At 45.8% G+C, this 15,581-nt stretch overlaps 1 protein-coding gene across 3 annotated transcripts in view; it reads left to right on the top strand.

Annotated features, from left to right (window-relative positions):
• The window catches only part of ANKRD22 (ankyrin repeat domain 22), a 39,400-nt gene extending 24,135 nt beyond the window's left edge, over positions 1-15,265 (top strand). For all 3 annotated transcript variants that reach the window (XM_086679548.1, XM_086679547.1, XM_086679546.1), the window contains 5 exons: positions 5,608-5,799; positions 8,093-8,200; positions 10,491-10,568; positions 13,105-13,203; positions 13,478-15,265. In XM_086679548.1, coding sequence (XP_086535674.1) covers positions 5,608-5,799; positions 8,093-8,200; positions 10,491-10,568; positions 13,105-13,203; positions 13,478-13,555 — 555 coding nt within the window. In that variant the 3' untranslated portion in view covers positions 13,556-15,265. The remainder of the gene's footprint in view (positions 1-5,607; positions 5,800-8,092; positions 8,201-10,490; positions 10,569-13,104; positions 13,204-13,477) is intronic.
• Positions 15,266-15,581: the final 316 nt, after the last annotated feature.

Below are 15,581 nucleotides of genomic sequence, written 5' to 3'. Positions count from 1 at the left end.
GATAAAGAAGATTTGGTTACCATTATTTTTTAAAGCGTCTATTTATTTATTTTGAGAGAGAGAGGAAGAGTGCACATAAGCGGGCGGTGGGGGCAGAAAGAGACAGGAAGTCAGAGAATCCCAAGGGAGGCTCCACGCTGTCAGCACAGAGCCTGATGTGGGGTTCGATCCCACAGACCATGAGATCATGACCCGAGCCGAAATCGAGAGTTGGATGCTTAACCAACTGAGCCACCCAAGTGCCCCAAGAAGATGTGGTTATTAAATCTAGAAGGGAACAAAGCACAAAGAGGCTAAGTAAGTTGTCCAGCTAACAGTACGCTTATGTGGCAGTGTGGAGATTGGAACCCAGAGAGTTTCTTTCCAGAGCCCGCGTTTCTGACCATGCGATAGCACTTTGTCTACAGATGCGCGGAATGAGGATGAGACCCTGCTGCCTCCCTCTGTGCTCCAGGAGCTCTGTCTTGGCTTTTACTGCCAAAGTGACGACAATTCCTCTCCAGTCACACCCTCTGATTCCTTGTAGACCACGTGCTCAGGCCCCCGTGTTCTGCCTCCTGCCCCGTCGCTCTATGAACGTTGATCTTTGGATAGTTATTCATGATCAAATCCAGAGTCTCTCCTTACACTTCATACCCTTACATCCATTTTGGAACTTTTCCTTCTTTGCATCTGGACCAAATCTTTTTCTGGTTTCTCCTGCAACCTCTCTGACCATTACTCCTCTACCTCTTGGCAGATATTGCTAAATCTAGGTCAGTTTGGAGAAGAATCTGGATACATAACCAGGAAGGCTTGGACACCAGCTGATCAGGGCAGAAAGGGGACAGACCAGCCTCCTGAGAGTGTAGACTGTAGCTTAATTGGGGTGCAAGTGGAACACAAAATAATCTCAAATGCAAAGTCTTGCAGCCAAAAGACATTCTGAAGGCTGTTTTTCAAACTGCCTGAAGTAATTAGAGCCGGAAGAATGGATGTATTCTGTAGTCATTCCCCTTGATTTCATTGCTGGCACTGCTAGTTATGAGCTGTGTAACCATGGGCACGGAAGGCAACTTCCCTCAGTCTCACCAAATCAAAAGGGGCATACGGTTTTGCTCAGAGGGTTGTGTGAGGGTTAAATGAACTAGCTGAAGGACTCAATAAAGGGGAGATCACATTACGACTCAATCATTCCCTTACTTGTTCACCAAATAGACATTGGATGCCTACTGTGTGCCAGGCATAGGCTGGATGCCGGGGATAGAATGTTCTAGTACAGACACAGTACCTGCTTTCACGGAGCTTACAGTCTAGCTGGGGAGATAGCTGTTAGTAATACTCGTGCCTTTCTTCACTTAGATCAAGGGTACAGAGAAGGCGGTGGTAAGAGATGAAGTTGGAAAGACAGGATTTGGGACATCCGAAGAATCGTGTGTCCGCTCGAGGACAGCATCCTAACCCAGCGGGTCATCAAGTGACCAAACGTTTCGGGAGGGAAGTGACAGGAAGCTGCCGTTTTGGCGGTCGGACTGGGGGCTGGAAGGGGGAGACAGGAGGAAGCAAGGTCAGTTAACCACCGGTTTTGCAACAGTCTTGGTGAGAACAACGAAGATCTGAACTAGTGCTTTGCCAGTGAGGATGGGCAGAAGGGCACCAGGGGATGGAAGTATCATGACTATCTCCCAAGGTCTCCACCGGTTTCCTCCTCCCCCAGAATCCCCCAAGTTCCAGAAACTTCAGAGGCCAACAGAATTCACGATAACTCTTCCCTCAAGGCACAAGGACAGCTTCTTCCTCTTTCTGGGCCCTAGCTTTTGTATTGGACTTCCCTTGGGTCCCCGTCGGTGCTTTCATGACCCTGAGCTGCCCCCTGGTGGAGTCTGGGAGTTTACCACAGCGCCCAACCCTTCCTGTGGTCCCCTCCCCCAGCCACTTGGGGGTCCAGCTGAACCAGGATGGCACTTTACTTTTCAAATACAGGAGCTCTGTGCCTGGGACATAGGAAGCTCAGGAAAGATCAGAAGATAAGATCGGGGTGGTGTTTTAAGGACGGTCGCTTGAATGGGATTAAGGAAGAACTCAGCGGTACCGGGTGTCTCTTGAAGGCAAACTGTCTACTTGTCCCTCCCTCCTTTCTGATGAGGACTCTCAGTGAAGATTTTGCAGAGCCCACGCAAGGGGGGCTTTATTTGGTGTCCTATGGGAATGTGGGCCCAGCGTCGTCAAAGCTTTAAATGTTTTAAAAGAAGTTGGGAAGCCAGATGAATGCATGAAATGTGCCAGGATTTTTAATGTTGTGATTTAAAATCTTAAGAAGAAAGAAATTAACTCTACAGCTACCTGCTTTCAAGTTCAGTATGGTGGTCTATCAGTTACCAAATGCTAGTCCTATAAAGGATGAGTCGTAATCTGTGGCAAATTTGCACCGATTTACGGTGAAATTAGAAGAAGAAAAACAGACAAAGAAGCAGGGTTTTCCATACAGCGAAATCTGTCTCCTATAAAAGATGGCTTTTTTTCCCCTCTTCTGTGACTGTGTCCTTGTATATTTTGTTAAAATACTTTTGCTCTTACATTTATGCTAAAACGCCTTTTATTTTACTAAATGATGGTGTTGCTTCTCACGGATTTACTTGGCAAAATTAAGAGTTGGCGACTCAGCATCGCCTGTTGTGTTTCGTTCTGTTTTGTTCGTTGTTGAGATCTAAGTGGCTGGGCGCCACTGCTAAGATAAGGGCTGAACGCCGTGGGGTAGTATTTGCGCTTCGAAAGGACTTCCCCACCACCTCGAAGTGGATGGGGCAGATGCGTTGGCTGGGGAGAGACTGGAGGGTGGCAGTCACAGGGTGTGACGACGAAATGGAAGTTTGCCTCATTCTTTTGTCTCGTGACTGAGGACACCAAGATGCACGAGGGGGAGAGATTTGTCCACGGTCGCCAGGCGGCTAGTTGCACAATCACGACTATAACCCAGTTTGCTGACAGCAAACGCGTCCTTTCGAATGCTCTGGTCGTTTGCATGTCAGCCCCACAGAACCTGGAGACGGTGCTGAGCCCAGCTGGTGACGAGGCCTAGGCACGGATGACCTCAGGGTAGCGGAAGGGGGGTTGTGTGGTTCGGCATTTCTACTTCATTTTGGACCCCTGTATCATGCCCATTTCTTTTGGGGGCACAGAACTTTGCCTCTTATCTGCTATTGAGCTGACTTGCCTCTGGGATGTTTCTTTCGTGAGCGGGGCCTTGGGTTTAAAAGTATCCTACTATTGGGGCTCCTGGGTGGCTCAGTCAGTTGAACGTCTGACTTCGGCTCAGGTCATGATCTCACGGTCTGTGAGTTCGAGCCCCGCTTCAGGCTCTGTGCTGACAGCTCAGAGCCCGGAGCCTCCTTCCAGTTCGGTGTCTCCCTTTCTCTCTGCCCCTCTCCCGCTCATGCTCTGTCTCTTTCTCTCAAAAATAAATAAAAGTTAAAAAAAATTTTTTTTAATAAATAAATGTCAAAACAATTTTTTTAAAGTATCTTACTTTCGAGGCGCCTGGGTGGCTCAGTTGGTTGAGCATCCAGCTCTTGATTTCGGCCCAGGTCATGATCTCATAGTTGGCGAGTTTGAGCCCTGCATCGGGGCTCTGCGCTCACAGTGCAAAGCCTCTTGGGGTTCTGTCTCCCTCTCTCTCTTTCTGCCCCTCCTCTGCTTGCATGCACGTGCTCTCCCTCAAAAATAAATAAACATTAAAAAAAAATCTTACTTTTAAAAGCTCACTGATTATGATATTTGGCTATGTTAGAAACATGAATTGCTTAGCAAACGTACCACTCAGCTTTCTCACTGGTGCTCATTACCCCCAATCTATGCTTCTTTAACATTGTTTTCTCATTGTTGAACGTGTGTGTGTGTGTGTGTGTGTGTGTGTGTGTGTGCTCACGCTATATTCCCAACCGGTAAGTACATTTTGCATGGTTGAGAGTATTTTGTACACCTGTCCCCGGCAACTGCGACTGGGACACAGCAGAGGTCTGACCTTGTCGCCAAATTACAGAACGATTGAATAAGCAGTAATAATAATTTCCATAAATTGAGCATGCCAGGTGTGATTCTAAGTGCCTTTTTTTTTTTTCACACTCTCTAATTAAAATCAGTCTGAGAATATTTAGTATTTGCCTACCATGTGCCAGTGCTGTGTTACATACTGGGGGTATGAATGGAATAAATTCAAACATTACGTGGAACAGTATAGCCTCTATCCGCACGAAGCTGGCAGCCAGTGCCTTCCTGCACTCAATGCTGCCTCAACCCCTCCCGATTCGTGCTGGCCTGCAGCGCGCGATTATACAGAATTAAGACAAGAGTGGACAGTTAGGCCAGTTGCTGTGAAACAGGGCTGGAGTCAGGAAAGACCGGATAAAGTAAAACTTAAGTGACGACACGAGGGATGGGCCAGAGGCGGCCAGGTGAACAGAGAGCGGGAAAGGTGTTTTGTGCAGAGGAAGCAGTAAGGGCGGGGCCCAGATGGAAGAAACCAAATATGAAGCATTGAAAACACAAGACAGGTCCAGAAGGAGGTGGGGGAAAGTGAGCAAGGGGAGGAGGTCAGCTTAGGTCTTGCTGTCAAGCTCCCATGATGCTTTGCAAAGCCCCTTAGGACACTTTCTAAATAAAAAGCCTCGGATCCAATCAATGATGTCATTTGTTATTTATGTATTATTTGTCTAAAATGGGTCTTTTCCACTGGGCTGGTTTCCTGGAGCACAGGGCGCCATATGTCTTTGTTTGATCATCTAGTGCTGCCCTAAATTCCTCCGATGCACCTACTCTATATTCGGTGAAATCCCGCCTCTCTGACAGGCGTTGTCCATCCGTGAGCACACTCTTCCCCGCGGAGTTAAATCTGCAATATTGCTTCCACTTATTCACTCATTCCATGAACGCATCTGTGTGCCAAGCAATTCAGGAAATCGTTGAGAGGTTCCTCGTGGACTTGGGCTTGTTCTAGATTTAAGGCTCGAGGGGCGCCTGGGTGGCGCAGTCGGTTAAGCGTCCGACTTCAGCCAGGTCACGATCTCGCGGTCCATGAGTTCGAGCCCCGCTTCGGGCTCTGGGCTGTTGGCTCAGAGCCTGGAGCCTGTTTCTGATTCTGTGTCTCCCTCTCTCTCTGCTCCTCCCCCGTTCATGCTCTGTCTCTCTCTGTCCCAAAAATAAATAAACGTTGAAAAAAAAAAATTAGATTTAAGGCTCGGCATAATGGAGACCAAAAATCTCATGTACAAAGCGATACACAGTAAAACCTTGCTTTGCGAGCATAATTCGTTCCAGAAACATGCTTGTAATCCAAAGCGGTTGTCTCTCAAAGTGAACTTCAAGAACTATTGGCTCAGTTGTGATCACGTGACATTCGGCGTCATGTACGACTCGTATTGCAAGACATCGCCCTTTTATCAAGTGAAAAGTTGTCAGAAATTCTTGCTCGTCTTGTGGAACCCTCATGGAACAGGTTACTCGCAATCCAAGGTTTTACTGTATCACGATTGGGAAAGACTTGAGTTTTAAATTATCGGGTGGTGATTTCTCTCGTACGGGGGCTTCATTATGCCGGTATTTCAGGACCTGCTTGTGGTTTTCCCCTCTTAGCCCATCTGCCAGGCGGCCTATCAGAACGACTTTGGTCAAGTGTGGCGCTGGGTGAGAGAGGACCGCAGCTGTATCAATGTGCAAGATAGCTTTAATGGAGACACCCCCCTGATCTGTGCTTGCCGCCGGGGGCACCTGAGAATCGTTTCCTTCCTCTTGAAAAGAAATGCTGATGTGAACCTCAAAAACCAGGTAGGCCATTACACATGAGTGGAGACAGCAATTGACTGTGGTAATCCTTTCTCCTCCTAGCAGTCGAGGATGTGCCATTTTCTCGTTGCTTGTAGCTCCTGATACCAATTTTTTTTTTCTTTACTTTAAAGGGACTAACACATACTATTCTATCAGGCTAAAGAGCCAAAATAAATCATAGTTCAACCAGCAGGTTGATAATTATGGTTAATTATGTCCTTGTACTTCTGAAAAGAAAGGTTCATTCATTCCTTCGTTCATTCATTTGACTAGTTAGAGCCCTCTCTTTCCTTTCCTCTTCCTCCTCATGCTTTTCCCTGCCTTCCTGCTTCCCTCTCCCTGCTCCTCCTCCTCATGATTCCAGAAGGAATGGGAAAGATTTCCTGGAAAAGAAATGCTGACCTGGTGGTGCTATTTCATGACGTTTTTACCTACTGGGTCAATGTTCTCCGGGAGATCCTACCGTTCGCTCATAGGATTGAAGAAGGCCAGGTAGGTATTTGCCAAGGACAAACAAGGTCACGAACCAGAGGCTCCTTGAAGCCACACAGAGAGGCAGAAAGATTGTACTTAAAGATGCAGTGTTAGCTGACGGAACCCTCAGAATCAAGGACGAGCAGAATACAAGTGTATTGCTGCGAACATCTCTTTCGGAGCACCTTGGAACGGCCGGTGTCTGCATCCGAGCAAAGACGGCATTTAAAGTACACTCAGTAAATATAAAAAGTCATTATTTGTCATACTTACGAGCGCTCTGTTTCCACTCACATACACGGAGTGAGGAAAACACGGCCTGTCGGGGCCCGCTCACCCCCTTCCGAGTCAGTATCAACACCAGCTCCTTTGGAGCAATCGCGTATTATCAGCAAATGGATCGCTACTGGGCCTTCTTGCTGGTACTTCTATTTTTTGCTCGGTTGGGTTTAAAAGCAAGGCATGCCTGCACCGAATGTGACAGCGATGCAGCTTTGTGGACCGTGACACCGTCTCCCTTGCACACAGCTGGAGGGCCAGGTGTGTGGGCTTGTGGTGAGTGGGAGTGGCGAAGGCAGATGTCCGTGGGTTCACATCCTCTGTCGGGGGGACGTGCTCATTTGGAAGCTGGGGGAAGGCGGTGTCGGACGGCACAGGGATGGGGCCGAGAAGGCGGAGAACCTCAGCCAGCCTGCAGGGATCCTCTGGCATCAGGGACATCTTGGGAAGGACTTTAGGGATATGTTAGATGAACAGAGACTTTATCAGAAGGAGGGTCCGGTTTACATTTTTTTATTTTGAGAACAGTTTTAATGGTTTTTAAATATTTACTCTTTCCCAAACACTAATCTTTGCACGTTAATAACTTAACCGGTGCCTTCTCGTGTCTTAAATCTATGTTCAGGAGTCATTTTCAGACGTCCTATAAACAAAGGCCTGAAAATAAAACAAAAAGCTCTGTGGGTAATTCACACGCATGCACCTAATAGAGACCATCAATTCTCTGGAGAGCACATTAAATTAAAACATAAATACGCTCTTTTTTTGGCTTGTCAGAGTGAGCAGGATTAAAAAAGAAAATCAAGGGTTGATCGGGAAGAAAGTTTAAAATTTTTTTAATGTTTATTTTTGAGAGAGAAAGAGAGAGAGAGAGAGGGAACGACTGGAGGAGGGGCAGAGAGGGAGGGAGACACAGAATCCGAAGCAGGCTCCAGGCTCCAAGCTGTCGGCACAGAGCCCGACGTGGGGCTGGAATTCACAGACTGAGAGATCAGGACCTGAGCCGAAGTCGGACGCCCAACCGACTGAGCCACCCGGGTGCCTCAGGAAGGAAGTTTAAATGGTTATTATACCCGAGCACAGTTTAGTGCAATACGAAATTGCGCACACATTTCATGTTAGCAATTATACTTTGAGAAACTTTGGCTAAAGACAAATTTAGAAATGTTGACAAAGCCTTATGAATGGAGATGTTCAGGCAGTATAATTTATAAAAATAGAAAGCTAAAAACTTGAAATGTCCAACAGATAGGGTTTGGTTAAATAAACTAGAATAGCTCCATTCAGTAGAAAGTCATGAAGCCGTTATAGGTCTATATTTACCATTTTTAAAAGGCATGGAAAAATGCACATATTCTAAAGGTTAATTAAGTTCCACTGCCCAATGTGGGGCTCAGACTCATAACCCTGACATCAGAAGTCACGCGCTCTACCGACCGAGCCCGTCAGGCGCCCCAGAAACTAAACTTTTTGATACAGTAATCTGAAAATATGAAATTTGAGACAAATATTAATGAGGAATCCTTTTCTTAATTTTCAGAAACAGAGAAACTGCTTGCATTATGCTGTGAAGAAAAAATTCACCTTCTTTGATTACCTACTCATTATCCTCTTAATGCCTGTTATGCTTATTGGGTATTTCCTCATGGTGAGTACACCGTGTGTGTGACCAAAGGGCAAACGTGGAGATCAGCTGCATGAATCATCAAGTTTTGCTGGGCCGGTCATGTATAAAGAAATAGTAACAAAAATGAACTCTTGGTTTGCATCTAAAAATGTTCTTTCTTTCTTTTCTTTCTTTCTTTCTTTCTTTCTTTCTTTCTTTCTTTCTTTCATGTTCATTTATTTATTTTGAGAGGGGGAGAGAGAGAGCGAGAGTGAGAGCAGGGAAGGGCAGAGAGAGGGAGAGAGAGAATTCCAAGCAGGCTTCCTGCTGTCAGCGCAGAGCCCGACGTGGGGCTCGAACCCACGAACTGTGAGATCATGACTTGAGCCGAAGTCGGACGCTCAACCGACTGAGCCACCCAGGTGCCTCCCTCTTTTTACCCCCCAAAGAACACCAGCTCTGTGCTGACTCATTCCCTTTTTTCCATCTGGTTCCCTAGTGGCTGGTTCCACCTTTGAGAGATGACTCAACACATGTGTCACTTACTCGTTAAATGACCAAGCTCCCTTCTCCTTGCAGCTAATAGACCGTGGATGTTAGTTAGTTGTCTTTGCTAACATGGGCTCCGGGACAAAATCTGCCAGTTGGAAGTGTCATTGTTACCTCCTTGGGTATTTAAGTGTTACAGAATTAGATATGATAGTGTTGATTTTGATGCTTCGATTTATGGGAAAAAGAAAACTGTAAGTCACTGATAAACACATACTCTGTTTATACTCCAGAAAAGTTCTCGAAAAATTACTTGTGTGTTTAGTACATGGCAGTTGCAGTTTCAGGGCCGGTGAGAGATCTTCTGTTTATTTTCAAAAGGATCGCACGGGGGATTCGAAAGACTCGTTCAGAATTTGTTGACTCACAACGCTGCTCTCTAAGACGGGCAGATGTTTAAAAGCCAGAGGCCCTGGCAAAAATACCAATTGGAATGAATGAGCGCCTCTTAATGCACATTTTCGTACTTATTCATGGGGCTTGAATCTGTGCAGTTGAGATACGTACGGCATAAGCGACCGGGGAGGAAATTTCAGAGGAAGGGACCAGGAAGGACTGTGTCACTGCAGAGAAAGGCAGTGTAGATGTTGACAGAGGAGGGAAGTATAACCAGGGAAGAAAACTGGGTGGGGCTTCCTGTATGGCTAAGGGCTGACCTCCGGGACAGCCAGGACTGCCGTGCTCCCCTGGCAATGGGATGTTGGGGTGACGCCCAAACTGTCCTGTGGTCAGGGTCTCGGGGAACTGGGTAGGAAGAGGGGATTTCTGAGGCGTCTGGTTCATTTCGTTTCTTTGTTCGACCTCCTGGCACACTCTTGCTGGGGCCCTACTACGTGCAGGCACTGGGTGTGAGGGATGCAGAGATGAACCAAACAGATGGAGTCCTGTCCGAGCAAGAGTTCGTTCGAGGGCAGTGAAGAACGCATCAGTAATAAATTACGGCAGAAACGCCTGCAAAGTTACTCTGAAGTAGGTAATACAGGGAGGTGATCAGTGCCACGAGAGCCCAGAGAGAGATTTCATCTCGCCGGGTAGGTCAGGGAAAGCCTCCTGGAGGAAGAGGGGCTCGGGCTGGGATACTAAAAATGGATTTAAAAATAAAATTAAAAAAAAAAATTTAAAACAGGGCTCTTGAGTGGCTCAGTTGGTTAAGCGTCCGACTCTTGATTCTGGCTCAGGTCATGATCCCAGGGTTGTGGGATCGAGCCCCACGTTGGGCTCTGCTTGGAACCTGTTTGGGATTCTCTCTCTCCCCTTCTGCCCCTCTCCCCACTTAGATTCTCTGTCTCTCTCTCTCTAAAATAAAATTAAAAAATTGTTTTTTGAAAATAGAAGAAGAGAGGAGAGGCTTCTAGGTGGAAGGAACATTCAGGGCGGGGTGAGCCGGCAGGGACCAGAGGCCAAAATAAATTGGGCCTTGCAGGACAGGCTGGGAAGTTTGCTTTTGTCCTCAGAGCAATGGGACAGTTGCCTGTGGGTTCTGAGCCAGGAAGGGAAAGACCGGTCCCTGGGCCCCAACCTCAGTAGGATTTGGCAGGTCTGGCGTGGCGCCCCCGAATTTGCATTTCTAAGTTCCCAGGTGCCCACGCTGCTGCTTCAGGACCACAATCTGAGAACCTGATTGGTACTGGATGGGATGAGGAGGCGGGGAGATTTTAAGAAAGATGCATAGACGCACAGAGGTGTTGGGATTAAAATAAACCCTGTGGAATAGAATAGTCCAGGCACACGATGGAGAAAATGCTTGTCAATGAACCTCCTCTTGACGTGTTGTTTGTAACAGGTGTCAAAGACCAAGCAGAACGAGGCTCTCGTTCGAATGCTGCTCGACGCTGGCATCGACGTGAACGCCACGGACTGCGTAAGTTCATGCGTTTAGTCACCTTGAAATGATATTCAGAATGGTATTTGCGGGCAGAGTATTTGTCACCTACAGAGTCACTCGCTTTGTTTTCCTAGACACGTCTACATGTTCCTCGTCTTTCTTTACGTTTCATTTTTCTTTCTTTCGGTTTTCACTGCTAGTCAGGCGAGCTGGGGGTTGGTTAGATGCTGCCACTAAACTCACAGGGATCTTTATGGACTGGAGGACAGTTTTAGAACTTTTTAAAATGTTTTTATTTTGAGAGAGAGAGAGAGGGAGACGAGTGGGAAAGGGGCAGAGAGAGAGGGAGACACAGAATCCGAAGCAGGCTCCAGGTTCCGAGCTGTCAGCACAGAGCCCGAAGTGGGGCTCGAACCCTCAGACTGTGAGATCATGACGTGAGCCAAACGAAGTCAAAAGCTCAACCGACTGAGCCGCCCAGGCAGCCCCCAGCTTCTCACGTTTTGCTGTGGGCGTTTTCACAAGTCATACACGTATTGGACTCTCAATTTCTCACCTGTAATGTGAGGGTAGCCACGAACCTACCTTGCGAGGCAGACTCATGTAGGGTGCTCAGCAGAGTGCCTGGCACACAATAAATGCTCAACGAACAACAGCTGCGGTGGCCAAGCTCCCGACCCACCCTTAAGCAAGTCCCCACCTGTAAACTCCATGGATAAGGATCAAAGTCAAAGAGCCCAAGTGGCGCGGAGGGCGTGATAAGCAAGCAGCAGTGAACTTCTTCCTGTCTCGAACTAAATATAAGGTTTTGTTCTCACCTTTCACCCTTACACCCTGCGCCCCTCTTCCTCCCTTAAATGATCATAAATGGGCCCGATGTTTATTTGTGTGACGTTTTATTTGCTTATATTGATTGGATGAAATTTTGGGTTCCCAATTGTTTATTGAGAAAGGAGGCAAGTTGAAATTTGAGTAGACACGAACCAATATTCTGTGATCCTTGATTTGTTTTATGGCGTGTGCATCGCTGTGGGTGTGTGTGTGTTACCATTGTTCCGTGAGAGAGAAAATGTGCTCATCCCTATTTCTATTAATTATTTACATCATTTTAGTTTTGATTATATTGGTATCATCACATGTTTAAACAGAGGTAGCTCTATGTGTGTGTGCGTGTGTGTGAGAGATTGAGAGAGAAAGAACACAGGAGAATAAGTTACTGAAGTGTATGTTTTTCCTTTTATTTAAAATAGAATTTTGGGGGATACCTGGGTGGTTCAGTTTGTTGGGCGTCTGACTCTTGATTTTGACTCAGGTCATGATCTCACGGTTCATAGGATTGAGCCCCGTGTCACTGTCGCTGTCAGTGCAGAGCCTACTTGGGATTCTCTCTGCCTCTCTCAAAGTAAATAAATAAACATGAAAAAAAAAAAAGAAAAAAAGAAAATAGAATTTTTGGGTTAATTTGGATAGACGACTATGGTGCTCTGTCATTCCTTAGAAAACTTCAAAATGTATTAAGTAAGATGTTATTAAAGATTGGGTGAATGGTTCGCTGAAGGTTTTTCTTGGTCCTTTCATTGAAATTCAAAAGGTTTGAAACTTTGCCTGTGATCAAAATTTCTCTAGGATATTTTTCTGCTTCTCAATATGTATCTCTAGCTGGACTGTTACATTCCACACACACACACACACACACACACACGCACCACCATTTTTCTAAGACTATCTGAATATTCAGATAGTTTTTCCAACTCTAAGTAATGCGGTGCATTGTATTTCTAGGTAATTACACTCACTTTATTTCACATGGAAAAGTTCAAAGCCAACTCTTTGGTGCATGATGTTGTCACTTAAGAAAAATCAGCAATTGCAGCATTATCCGTTATGCTCTTAGAAGAGTTGATAAGGTCTGGCATTAATTCATCACATACCCAAACCATGGTTGTTGGGCTGCTTTTTGAAAGGCAATATCTGGGGCACAAACACCCTAGCTATCCATCTCTTTTCCCTTGTAGTTGGTGTTTTAAGTTAGTACCAGCAGAGTAGATCCGCTATTTCAGAATGCAGAATATAAGCCACAGCAAACCATGCATGAGAGGTTTCTACATAGAACTAACTGCACCGATCCTGGAGCTGGGCTGTAGTGACATGAGCACCATCTTCAGGTTGCGGGGATTTTGATCAACAACCACGGGGGATGATGTTTGCAAAAAAGCCCGTGTGGGGACCCTTGAGGAGAAAAGACGGTACGATGATCGAGGCGGTGATTGCCCAGACATATAGAATCCCACCAAGAAACCTTGAGACAATTGAGCGTTAACTTCTTGCAGGTTGTGTTAAGTTTGGAATAGAAAATGAGAAAGGAAGATATTAATGGCTTATAGGACGTTAACCATATACACATGGAGGCAGGGAAGGCTTTTGAAATACAAGAAAAGTGGGTGTGCGTGGATGATTTGCAGACCAGTCTGCCGGGGGGGACGCTCTAGGATGTGACAGGTGCTTGCCGAAGGAGCCGTGTGCCGGGTCCGTAGAGCCCACGACGAACTCACTGCTGGTCTTTCGGTTTCAGTACGGCTGCACCGCGTTACATTACGCCTGCGAAATGAAAAACCAGAATCTCATCCCTCTGCTCCTTGAAGCTCATGCAGACCCCATGATCAAGAATCGGGTAAGAATCTGTGGGCTGTGGTCCGATGTCCTTCTAGCAACAGCATCTCCTAACTTGGGCTGTGTGCTGAAGTGAATTAATTGCCTCTGATGTTGACAACAAAGCTAATTGTCCTCACTAAGGAATTACGTTGTCCTATTCCTGTTAGAACCAAATGACCTTCAGAGCCCTTGCTGGGCCTGTAAGTCAGTTGGTCTAGACTGTTTACTAGGCCTTTTGCATCGACCTTGGACTGCATTGGAGACAAAGGACCGTAATTTCGTTTTCTCCTCAGCATGGTGAGACTTCGCTGGACATTGCACGGAGGTTGAAGTTTTCCCAGATTGAGTCAATGCTAAGGAAAGCATCGTAATCCTAGAGGCCTCACGTGGAGAAGTAGAAAGAAACTAAAGCGCCGTGTTCTCTCTCCATTTTGGACAATCGGCCTGTGGACCGCTCAACCTGGATGCTGCAGTTTTACGGTTACCATGGGTAACCCTAATGGCGGTTGCCATGGTGACATTTGTGGAAGAGCTTTGTACTGATGATTTTTTTTTTCTCCCAGTGGAGTTCACCATGGTCATAATCTTTCTAGGAGAAACACTGAAGTCGTGGGAGTTTCCACTTTGGTCAACACAAAGGTGACATTTCCACCCCGGTTGGTCCTGAAGAAGAGAATTGCAGTTGGCTGGCTCGGTCCTCTCTTCTCAGATGTGCCACTGTGACCAAGAGGTGGTCCTGTCTATATCATACCCAAAAAACGACTGTTTCTCTCCGTCCTTTTGAGTGGTAAGAGGAAGGTTCGAAGTAGATATATTTGTATAGAATGATGTGTTGGGGGGGGCGGTGGGGGGAGAGCTTCATATGTAAATATTCATTTGGTGAAACAACTTCAATAAAACCATCTATCAGTCGTCAGGGGTGGGGGTATTTAGGCCACAGTCATGTTGGGAAATCCTACAAGCCAGGGCTTTTTCTTTTTCTTTCCCGAGAGCCAATTTAACTAGAATACCTCTAGACATTTTGCTGTCAGCTTATAAGTAAAATCCGTCTTAATTATGAACAAAATTAGGCAACTATCAAGATGTTTCCTCACGGGGCGCCTGGGTGGCTCAGTCGGTTGAGCGTCTGACTTGGGCTCAGGTCACGATCTCACGGTCCGTGAGTTCGAGCCCCGCGTGGGGCTCTGTGCTGACAGCTCGGAGCCTGGAACCTGTTTGGGATTCTGTGTCTCCCCCTCTCTGACCCTCCCCCGTTCATGCTCTGTCTCTCTCTGGCTCAGAAATAAATAAACATTTAAGAGAAAAGTGTTCCTTCAAAAATACCTTTATGATTCTCTCGTGAATACCAGGCAGCTACTAAGGTTGTTCTTTCTGTTTATTTTCATTGATACAATTCAAAATATTATTATTAACGTGGGACGAAGGATTTCTTTACAATAAATAGAGCAAGAGGAAAAGATGGTATCTGCATTATACTTCCAGAAGGGAGATAGTGAATATCAAAATACATTTCTCAAGTCCTGTGTCAATGACACAGAGTAGAAATAAACACATTTTAAAAATGATAAAATTTCGTCAAGCAGGACTGAATCATTAATATCTTTAGACATGGACTGAAGTGTAGACGTATCACACACTATATGAGGTCACGAATGAACAGTCTAAGAAGAAAAGATTTACCATCCTTGAATAGAACAAAGGGCTAATGAAAATCAAATCCAGAATATTTATTGAGCTATGTACAGAGCCTTAAGGTGTATGTTTTGTGAAGGAAATAGTAGTGTGTAGATACAGATTCAGAAGCCCCTACGTGTCTCTGAAATTATTTTAGATACATGGCACCAAATCGAGTTAGCAGGTGGCTCTGGGGGACGGAATCAACAAATGAACTTCACACACCAGTGTACCTTCCATACGCACCTGTGTACCTTCAATTTGGTTTGCAAAATTACGCTATCACTCATGTGTGACCGTAACTGTCATCTTTTAGACGGTGTGAAAATTGAGCATTTTCTTCTATTTGTGACTGACTCTGGGCAGTTATCAAGATCAAAGAATAAAATATTTGACAGTTTGTTGTCTCTATGCTCATGACATTCTAATACTTTCTTCCTAGTTTTTCGTTTTTGAAGGCAGAAAACCGGGGCAGACATTTGTGGACATTAGGTCTTCTAGCGTCAGTCAATGAACTCTCAAACGAGCTGGGCTAGGTGCTAGGTACTGAAATACATATACGTGCTTCATGGAGTGCGTAACGTGCTTATGGAAAACTCATTAAATTCCTCACAAAATTATTTCCTCTGAGACTTAACTATAAAACCCTGGCCCTTTCTAATGGGGCTTAAAATGTATTTCATCCATATTGTCCTCTCCCTCCCTCCCTTCCTCTTTCTTTCC

This window comes from Puma concolor, chromosome D2 (assembly GCF_028749965.1).
Source record: "Puma concolor isolate L17-30 chromosome D2, mPumCon1.1.hap2, whole genome shotgun sequence".
In the NCBI taxonomy this organism is placed as follows: domain Eukaryota; kingdom Metazoa; phylum Chordata; class Mammalia; order Carnivora; family Felidae; genus Puma; species Puma concolor.
This window is presented reverse-complemented; position numbering and strand designations above follow the sequence as displayed.